At 43.2% G+C, this 11,048-nt stretch overlaps 1 protein-coding gene and 1 long non-coding RNA gene across 2 annotated transcripts in view; one reads left to right on the forward strand and one right to left on the reverse strand.

Annotated features, from left to right (window-relative positions):
- Window positions 1-2,448, forward strand: part of LOC118416324 (death-associated protein kinase 1-like) — a 5,109-nt gene extending 2,661 nt beyond the window's left edge. Inside the window, exons 6-9 of the mRNA XM_035821414.1 lie at window positions 413-512; window positions 915-1,078; window positions 1,318-1,509; window positions 1,843-2,448. Of these exons, the coding sequence (XP_035677307.1) occupies window positions 413-512; window positions 915-1,078; window positions 1,318-1,509; window positions 1,843-2,448 (1,062 nt within the window). The remainder of the gene's footprint in view (window positions 1-412; window positions 513-914; window positions 1,079-1,317; window positions 1,510-1,842) is intronic.
- Window positions 2,449-8,187: 5,739 nt separating this feature from the next.
- LOC118416600 lies at window positions 8,188-10,656 on the reverse strand. The gene is made up of 3 exons (XR_004831228.1): window positions 10,420-10,656; window positions 8,801-8,854; window positions 8,188-8,250 (listed from the first exon to the last, which is right to left on the reverse strand). It is a non-coding gene; the product is annotated as an uncharacterized LOC118416600 (long non-coding RNA).
- Window positions 10,657-11,048: the final 392 nt, after the last annotated feature.

An 11,048-nucleotide genomic window follows, 5' to 3' on the forward strand; every position in this document is an offset into this window, starting at 1 on the left:
ACGCTGGTAGTCAACATGGCATGATTGTTTACCTAAACTGGTACAATCGTGTAATTTGAGTTCTGTAGGTCACAGTCGTTCATACTGCTTTCTAATTCTCTGCTTAGCACTCAGTATTTGGAAAAGATTGGAGTTAAACATACACTACTACCATATGAATGTACTTCCTAAGGCTAAAGTAATTGGCCCACCTTTACACCATGGACGGTGTGCGAAGGACTTGATCAACTGGCGTACATTGTCACAAACAGAAGGTCATGTATCACCAAATGGAATGCACAATGTGGCCGTGCACTTTTAGCACTTGCCGTAGTGCGATCAATTATTTCCCTTCTGAAAGGCAAAATATCTGAGAATTTAATGTTGCAAGATGTGCTGATCTGACATAACTTTTCAATCCGTGTTACCAAAGGTTACCTGGTGGTTGTGTTTCATCAAGGCCTGCAACCCAAACCGGCAGCCTGACGTCATCTTGGTCGCCAGTAATGCGGATCAGGTGGATCCCACAATAGGTAAAGAAGAAGTTTGTAAACCTCATCATGCCTCCATGACATATTTAGGTCTTTCGTGAACTCAATGTAATTACCCAAAGACCAACTTTGAACACACGATTATGCTAGTGACAGCCTTATTTGGATACAAAAGCTCTAAATATTTTTATACCTACTAGTACATAAAATATTTAGAGCTTTTGTATGCAAATAAGGCTGTCACTAGCATAATAAAGGTCTTCAAACTTATCTTCTAATTGCATTGGCATCAGTTGCTATAGCTATTGCTATGCTTATATCTAGAATAGTTTCAATTTTCATCTTGCGACCACAGATGCACTGGACATGTTTGACTCAAATACATGTACTTATCTCTCAAAGACATGTAATGTAAATTGGTTTCTATAATTATGGCACAATCAGGACAGGACCGAGCGGCCCTTGTTGTTCAGACGATGCAAACAGAGTTCAAAGACCACCTCCGTATCTCAGATGAAGTGATCGTGATGGACTGTAGGAGGACCCGGACGCCTGAGATGGACCGACTCAAGTCCCTTCTGGTCAGAATAGGAGCGGCATTGATTCAAGTGAGGCTCTAAAACTACCCACTATTTTGAATCTTTCTGTGTTTACTTGCCTTTACCATTAGATCTTTTTATTTCAATGACAACAGACTGAATAAAATAAAATATGCTCATATCTTCAGGAGGCTCATTCAAAATATATGAAATTGTTTCTGGATAAATAGCAAAACAAAAACATGCCGCATTATGTGAAGACCACAGAAGTCCTTAACATGTACAACTTGCTATTTACAAACCAACAGCACCAACGCAACATGCCCAAGCTGTGTGCAAAGATCATGAAGCATCTACCAAAGTGGTGCAAGAGTAAAACCAGCACTAATTGTCCAGTATTAATGTGGCCAGACTTCGTGAAGGAAGTCAAGGAGCTTGACAGATTTGTGACCGAGGACTTCCTCAAGAAATCTTCAAGATTCTTGCACCATCTGGCAGAGGTATGAAACTGCTTTATAATTAAAAATGCTTCAATGAAAATGAGGCATCACACGCAATCTCGTGATTTTCACATATAGTGATTATGGTGTTTGTAGATATGCTTATTCATGCGTTATGTTAATGTACTGTTACATTTTGAATAAATGTGTTATATCTTGGTAGTTTGACTCACTTGCTATGTGCGTAGGGATGTGTAAAGATTTATGGCGTTAATTTTAGGCTTTTTAGTTTTTCTTTGTTATGACTGAAACTGCTACTAAATAGATGTACCGGGTCCAGGTGTGCACTGATCATGATGCTGATTTATATTTTAAACTTTATTTCTAACGCAGATTCTATTCATCACTCCGGCCACTTCTGACTCCATCATTGTCTTGAAGCCCAACTGGCTCGGCACGGGTGTCTTTGGTCGAGTCATGGCACCAGACTACTTTGACAACCACCTAAACAGAACAAGTGAGGACTTCGTCACCAGAGAGGAGCTACAGCGTGTCTTCCAAGACGTTGCTGACGTGGATCTGGTGATCACCCTGCTGCAAGAGTTCCAGCTCTGCCACACCTTTGACGATGAGACCTATATCATCCCAGGGTTGCTGAAGCAAAACATGCCCGACAAGGTGTGGAAACCAACGACAGAACAAAAGGTGATCTACTTCGGGAAGCAAGTCCAGTGTGCCGACAAAACCGATATGTTCTCATCTGGGTTCTTTCCCCGAGTGCAAACCTGCCTGATGAGGGAGCTGAAGTATCGCCCGTCGCTCTGGAGAGATGGTGCCAAAAGTGCGGACAGGAATGTGGAAGGTCTTATCAAACTCTCTCCGGACAGCCGTGCAGTCAACATCTGTGTCCGGAGTGTGCAGGGTGACAAGGTGAAGTGTGGCAAAATGCTGCAGCAGCTGGAGAACATCGTCGCTGATGCCACAGTCCAGGGACAGTAACAGTAGAGAATGTACTCAGTGCTCGTGCACTTAAGGAACATAGGGAAGAATTCTACTCCTATGGCAAGGAGGAGATCAGCAAGGCAACAGCAAATGACGGAACAGTCGTCCATCCAATACTTAAGTTCATAGAACATGTCAGTGAACTGATGTGTAGGGATGAGGAGCATCCGGAGCTTGAGGGCTTAGGTATGTCTTTTTCAATTGTAAGAATAAATGAAAGGGTACCCACAGGTTTACGCTATAGAGTGTGCAAGATTTGATAAAGATAACCTATCCATTAAAACTGTCAATAACGAGAGAGTCATGCGCAATTAGGAATAAGCAGCAAACTAGAAATAATTTTGCATTTCAACATCTGTTTTATTTCTCAAAGGTGCAGCAGCAACGTCCAGTGGAAGTGGAGGGCAAGACAGTCATTCAAAGTCAAAGACGTGTCATCAGACTACCATGACTCCGGATGAAAGCAGGGCCGATGATCCTACGAGTCTTCAAGGTAATCATATGAATGCAGGACTAATGATGCATCTATAGTAGAGAGCAGATGTGTGAAAATAAGTATACTGTCAACAAAAACGTTAACTGTTTTAATATTTTCTTTGTACTTTTTCTCAAGTACTCGGGTTTATAGTGTTTGAAACCAGTAAATTATTAGGGTGCAGTCACTCAACAGACATTATGTATTGAAGTTATTTTCGATGTGTATACAGATAGCCAACTTTGTTCATTACTATCTGTAAGCATTTATACGATACATTGTATCTCCAACTATGTATGTCTTGAATTTTCTTTCAGGATAACTATATTCTTTGTTTACAGTCTTTGTTTTCACCTTCTTATAGGTCCTAAAGTACCGAAAGTGTTGCTGATCAACGACGAGTATGGGACATCCAAAGGGGGGATTTCTACCATCAACTGTCAGGTGGGCCAAACGCTGGCTGCCGCAAACGCAGTCGTGTACGCCACAGCCCTGCATGTGCCGAAACGAGACCAGGAGGCAGCAGACAGAGACGGCGTCAACTGATAGGACCAGATCTTCTGGGTAAGACCGAGCCAACTTTAGACTGGCTGACCTACTACCACAGTGTTCACTTTCCAGACCTCCCCCAGGACATCACCTGCATTATCGGCCACACCGACATCACAGATACGGCGGCACGAAATATCTGGGACCAACGCTACCCACATGCGGACCTCGTGACCATCAACCACGTCCTACCGGAGGATACAGATTACTACAAGGGAGGTCGGAAGGCCATGAAGGCTGGAGAGAAAGTGGCAGACATGCTGGATAAATCTAATAATGCAAAGGCAGCTTTCTCAGTGGGTAAACGGATTTACGATGACTTTGACACCAAGTACAAAGGAGAGAAGAAACCACAGAGTCACCACATCTTCCTCCCAAAGCCATCCAAGATGTTCCTGGCCATCGATGTGAGACCCGAAGGAGAGCAGAAAGTCGTCCTGTCCATCGGCAGGGTGAGGAAGGTGTCAAAGCTGAAAGGTCATGACCTCATAGCTCTGACCATGGGAGAAGTAGTGAAGGTGATCAAGAACGCCCGGTGGTGCGTGCGCGGCATCAACGAAGGTGACTTCGAGGCAATCAAGAAGATCCTAGAGAAAAGTGGCTACCTGAATCCAATCCTTCGACCGTACGGGACACAGGAGGACATCAGGAACGACATGACAAAAGCCCACCTGGTCCTGATGCCGTCCCGCTCCGAACCGTTCGGACTGGTCGGCCTTGAGGCCATCGCGGCGGGCATCCCCGTCCTCATCTCCGACAAGACCGGCCTGGCAGAGCTGATCCTCGACCTGATCGAACAGGGGAAGCTCCACCCGGACCACAAACGTGTCATCGTCGAGACAAATGTAAATGACACCGATCCAGCAGGAGACGTAAGTAGGTGGGCAGACAAGATCGTGGACATCCTCAAGAACACTGACTCGGAGTTCGAGAAAGCTGCCCAGTTCAAGCGGGAGCTGGTGGAGTCCAGGTACTGGGAGGAATCCCACCGCACCTTCCTGCAGGTCTGTGGCATCACGGCAGTTCAGTAGAGGTGTTTACTGTAGCCATCTTAGATGTTCCTGGCCACCACAGTGATGGTCGTCCTGTCCATCGGGAGGGTGAGGAAGGTGGAGAAGCTGAAAGGTCATGACCTCTTAGCACAGGCCATGGGAGAAGAAGTAAAGGCGATCAAGAACGTCCGTTTGCGCGTGCGTGGTATTAGCGACGATGATGTCGAGACGAGCAAGAAGATCTTGTAAGACAACCTGAACAGCGGCAAACTGAAGCCCTACCCTCCTGCCGTACGGAACACAAGAGGACATCAGGAAAGACTTAAAGACAACCCATCTGGTCCTGATGCCGTCCTGCTCCAAGCCGTTCGGACTGGTCGGCCTGGAGGCCATCCCTGCTGGTATCCCCATCCTCATCTCCAACCAGACCGGTCTGGCAGAGATGATCAACGTTAACAACCTGATTGTTAAGAAGAAACTCAGCACAGAGCACAAAAGCGCCATTGTGAAGACGAACGGAAACTACTCTGATACTACAAGAGACGGCACATGTAAATGATATAAAATTACCTGCTGTTTTGTACATAGTGAAGGACTGCTGATAGTTGACATCTTTATTCAATCATCTGTATGTAAATGCTTTTTGCATTTTATAACGTTGAATATTTTTGTGGTCAGAAAATGACTGTAAATAGTTAAAGTGATCTTTATCTGTGCCATATGAATATGTATATAAGTTGTGTAGAATCTGATGTAGTTCTCCCAAAGACAGAGATGTAATAGCCAATTGATTTTGGTATTGTTCACAGAAGCCTGTGACAGTTTGCTTTCATTATTCACGCTAACGGTTCGTACCAGTGCAAAGATAATGGTTGTTCACCATAACTTCAAGATATGATTTAAACATAATGCTACAGTGCTATTGCAATATTATTATGGTTTTTACTATCTGAAAGAAGCACATTAGACAAAGGGGTAACATGTCACATCTCTGTCCGTTCTTGCAATGAAGGAGAACTGTTTCAATAAACATCATAACTGAAACTTTGGCTTGGTCTGTGATCATTGTAAAATACGCAGCCATCAGTCTGAGTTATAGTCACACTAACAGTACCTCCCCTGGTGCTCAATTGCAAGCACACTAACAGTGCCGTCCCTGGCGCTGAAATGCAGTCACACTAACAGTGCCATCCCTGGTGCTGAATTGCAGTCACACTAACAGTGCCGTCCCTGGTGCTGAATTGCAGTCACACTAACAGTACCGTCCCTTGTGCTGAATTGCAGTCACACTAACAGTGCTGTCCCTGGTGCTGAATTGCAGTCTCACTAACAGTGCTGTCCCTGGTGCTGAATTGCAGTCTCACTAACAGTACCATCCGTAGTGCTGAATTCCAGTTACAATAACAGTACCGTCCCTGGTGCTGATTTGCAGTCACACTAACAGTGCCGCCACTGGTGCTGAATTGCAGTCACACTAACAGTACCGCCCCTGGTGCTGAATTGCAGTCACACTAACAGTACCTTCCCTGGTGCTGAATTGCAGTTTCACTAACAGTACCGTCCTTGGTGCAGAATTGCAGTCACTTACACTACCGTCCTGATGCTGAATTGCAGTCACACTAACAGTGCCTTCTCTTGTGTTGTATTGCAGTCACACTAACAGTACTGTCCCTGGTGCTGAATTGCAGTCACACTAACAGTACCTTCCCTGGTGCTGAATTGCAGTTTCACTAACAGTACCGTCCCTGGTGCAGAATTGCAGTCACTTACACTACCGTCCTAATGCTGAATTGCAGTCACACTAACAGTGCCGTCCCTGGTGCTGAATTGCAGTCACACTAACAGTACTGCCCCCGGTGCCGAATGGCAGTCACACTAAAAATACCGTCCCTGGTGCTGAATTGCAGTCACACTAACAGTGCCTTCTCTTGTGCTGGATTGCAGTCAAACTAACAGTACCGTCCCTGGTGCTGAATTGCAGTCACACTAACACAGAACCGTCCATGATGCTGAATTGTAGCCACACTAACAGTACCGTTACTGGTGCTGAATTGCAGTCACACTGACAGTACTGTCCCTGGTGCTGAATTGCAGTCTCACTAACAGTACCGTCCCTGGTGCTGAATTGCAGTCACACTAACAGTACCGTCCCTGGTGCTGAATTGCAGTCACACTAACAGTACCGTCCCCCGTGCTGAATTGCAGTCTCACTAACAGTACCGTCCCTGGTGCTGAATTGCAGTCACACTAACAGTACCGTCCCTGGTGCTGAATTGCAGTCACACTAACAGTGCCGAGGACTGGAGGGCGATCCTACCCGTGGGAGGGTTCGAACTGAGGGTGATGTGGAATATACCGTGTTGTATTTTATCTATGCCATACCCACTGGAGAAAGCACACGTCTCAATGCAAAATATGCCAGAAGTTGAGAAAATATGTAGCACCCATCTATCACACAGGAAAAGATACATCATGGGCATTTGTATGACAACCAGACTGTGAGGGTCATCATACATCTTTATCCAAAACCACTACCTATAACCAGTAATCTAGATATTTTGACAGCGATTTTCACTTCTCACAGCGATGTATGACAGACTGTACTGGAAGTCAAACTTCACTTGCTGCACCTCTTAGAGGATGGCAAATGATGATGATGATGATGATAGATATTTTCAATGGACACTACATTTTACCTACACAGTACGCTAATCTAAAAGGTTGATTTATTTATGTACAGTTTGCAGTAAACGTTTTGGTGAATCAAATTTTATGCTGCATATTTTACATTTTTTTATTAAAGTGCAAAATACGCACACGGTGGTGCCTTTCTCACGCTGAAAGCTTATGTTAACGGCACCACTAACTAAATACAATCAATAGCACACACAAGAATGTCATAATAACAGAAAATCTATTAACTATGAAAATAGTTTCGTTACCAACAAATACAACTGAGTTATATATAATACCTGAGCAATAGTTGTAGAGTACAGGCGAACCCCAATCAACAAATTTTATAGTAGGTATTTCTGTTAAGGCATTTATATCAAGAGTTGAGATATTCAATGTTTTTAGTCTGTCAAATAGAAGTTGGTCAACAGATAGTTAGGGCAGTGCAATAGGAAGTGAGAAACTCTTTCGCTTTTATCATTACATTGTTAATCCTAAACAAATAATTGATACCAAAAGTCAAGTTTGATCATGATTCTCCCAGAGAATATTCTCTGACTTCTTTTCGCAGACACTGGCAGACAATGGTGTTCAGCACCTCCCTGCACGCTCACGCTCGGCTGCAATCAAAGAGTAAACTTATCAATCAATTTGAATGGTAGAGGTTATTTTCATTGATTCTATTTCACAACAATCAGCAAAAAACATGACATTGAGATGTAGGACCTTCACCGTACTTATATCTATGAACATTACATATAATCACTGTTACTGGCTGGAATTAAACAATATATTTGAAATTTATTTACTAGTATTTCTGTCATTTTTACCCATTTTGGCCCACTGAGTGATTTACACTGCTTTGCAGTGGGGCCCTACATTACATAAATTGAAATGCTACATGTACATATGGTGACATACAAACAGAAAATTAACATGCAATAAATGACTCATGCATATGTGATGACTGTGGCCTAACACACTTGCAAATTAAAATATCAATTTAGAAGATCTCACCTTTTTTCTTGCGATGCCAATTTGACGTAGTTATAACGACAATGACACCACTCATGCCTCCTATAATCCCTCCGATTTGCGCGCCTGAAGGTCCTACAAATGAACGGAAAATAGAGTTTCAAAAACATAGAACACGTGACTCAGTGAGCAGTGGATCATAGGTTGCAGGAAGTCACTGAGTCATGTGCTCTATCTGCATAACGTGACGTCACGACAGCAGTGGATTGTTCATTCCTTGACAAAGACTGATGCTGTGCAGTCGAAAATTTGGGTGAGTCCAATTTTTGTGTTGGAAATTACAGTTCAACTATTTCAAGAATGACTTCTACCAACACAGATGAACTTTCAAGTTAAGTTGATCCGATGTTAGTAATTTACCTGTTGACCCTATATACCTCTGATACATGACAATATAGTAGTAGGCATCCTTCCATCTTTACAGATGATGGTAGCGCTCTTTGTGAAGTCATGACAATATGGTTGTAGTTTAATATGGAATAAGAGTATTCAATCTTCATACATTTGATAGCCATATCAGGAAACAACATCGGCTAATTTGTGCAGACAGTTTCAATAGTTTGAAATGAAATAAAAGCCAAATTCTTTGTGTCTGGGTCAGGATAGAAACGTTCAACACACCCACCTGAACTTGGAGGAGCAGTCGACACAGGAGGTGGAGTTGTTGTACCGTTAGGGGCTGGAATAGATATTTTAACAGCGTTATCGTAATTATAATAATTGCTTGATATTAAGCATCTGTATCTGTATCTATAATATAGCCGATATAACCGCCCTTCGGCGTAACACATCAGCTTCGCCCTTCGCTGAGTAAGATTGATTATCATACTGGTGTTGTTGTACCGTTAGGAGCTGGAATAAATATGTTTAACAGCGTTATCGTTTTATAATAATTGCTTGATATTAAGCATCTGTATCTATATCTATATAGCCGATATAACCGCCCTTCGGCGTAACACACCAGCTTCGCCCTTCGCTGAGTAAGATTGATTATCACACTGGTGTTGTTGTACCGTTTGGAGCTGGAATAGATATGTTTAACAGCGTTATAATGATTATAATGATTGCTTATAAAACGTCAGACAAAAAAGTAAGATTGATTCTCATACTGGAACAATGCAATAACTGAAAACATCGTCTAAAATACAAATTAATTATTACTTTGGTTTGGTTTGGTTTGATACAGATCTCCATTAGTGACTAATGAGTCACTTATTAATTCTTCCTTGGAGTCATTGGGATTTGTAGAGAATCACCAACTCTAGACGGAATGATTTGCACCATCGCCCACCGCATATCACACGTGTGGTGGGTTCTTTAACGTGCATGGGGTGTGGCTGCTCCCCAAACACGGGACCTCCATTTAACGTCCTATCCGAGGGACAGCCCTAGCCGAAGCTAGGTACTCATTTTAAGCTGAGTTATCTCAATCAAAATCAAATACTGAACAATATCCTCTGTGAGGGTCAAGTAAGGAAAGCCGCGTACAGTGCCTTTTCCAAGGGCGCAAGATCGGTGACACGGCAGGATTCGAATTCGAGACCTCTTGGTCCCGAGCCAAACAAATTTGCGTAATACAGAACAAAAGATACGCCCCAATGCCCTGAGAGAATGACCTCGGTTCCATTGCGACCTAGAGGTCGTTTTCACGTTTTCTGTCTGTCTGTACTTTCTTGTGTTTCTTACACAGTTCCATGACTATAATCTCACCTGTTCCTGATGTAAAAGACATTGCATACTATTATAAACACTAAGTTATATATAAGGTTACATGCATTGTTTGCAGTCCAAATAAATTAAGAACAAAAACACTAAATACGATTAAGTTATCTACCTGGCTTCCAAGTCTCTACTTCTAAGGTATTCAAATTCCCACACCTAGAAATTGCTGTTGGCTTTCAAACACCTATCTACGTAATTTGTAGCAAGGTGACCAAATTTGGCGCAATTGCTTTCCTTGATTTAGCGTAATAAGTAGGGTGTTCTGCTGAATTCAGCGTTAATCGTTGTCAGGACCCCCCATGCAGACGATCGTGATCCTCCTTTGTCGATCGCGTGACCGCGATTATTCTCACCTGCGATTTTCACAAACGGCAAGACATGTTACAGAACTGAGTGTAGACAAGGTTCTGGATGGCAAGTTTCTCTCTCCGTCAAAAGAAAATGTAATTTTGTACGACTATGCTGAGAGTACCTTTAATATATGCTGCCGCAAAGTTATCGTAGGAAGACTGTATAACTCACCGATAGTCATAGAGAACGCCAGCTGTATCATCACCATCAGGGCTGCTGTCACAAGGAGTGGGTGGGTAGAACGCAACGCGGCGGCCATTTTTCCTCGTCTTATCTGAGTGAGTAGTCCTGTTTGTCAGCAAACTCGGTCGGTAGTTCCTTCAGCTGTGCGTGGATTCACCTGGCAGTATCCGGGAAGAGTTTGCATGGTTCTTATATACCCACGGCAAACACGACCGATAGGACGTTTGACACTCGCCGTTGTGTCACCAAGCCACGCCCCCAAGAAGAAGTCAGGAAACTATTTTCCAGGTGTAAAAATGGTCCAAGTTATTTGTTGATTTCTTCGCTTTCCCTTTAAACACCCCGCTAAAAAACGTCGTCTATGAAAGGCCAATCAGACTGGCTCAGTTTGTTGTACCCACCTCATGATTAAAGGCAATATGGTTGTACTAATAGCTCCGTGGAGCTGATACTAATAACTCCATCGAACCAGCTCCATGGAGCTATTAGAACAGCCCTGCGCCCAACCTACCAGCTCCATGGAGCCTACTCTCCAAGCAGAGGTTAGGATTCGGCTGTTTTCAACGTTGGTTTAGTCGTTTTTATCGGGCTTTCTATTTTGTATTTTATTCTATTTT

This window comes from Branchiostoma floridae, chromosome 5 (genome assembly GCF_000003815.2).
Source record: "Branchiostoma floridae strain S238N-H82 chromosome 5, Bfl_VNyyK, whole genome shotgun sequence".
Taxonomy (NCBI): Eukaryota; Metazoa; Chordata; class Leptocardii; order Amphioxiformes; family Branchiostomatidae; genus Branchiostoma; species Branchiostoma floridae.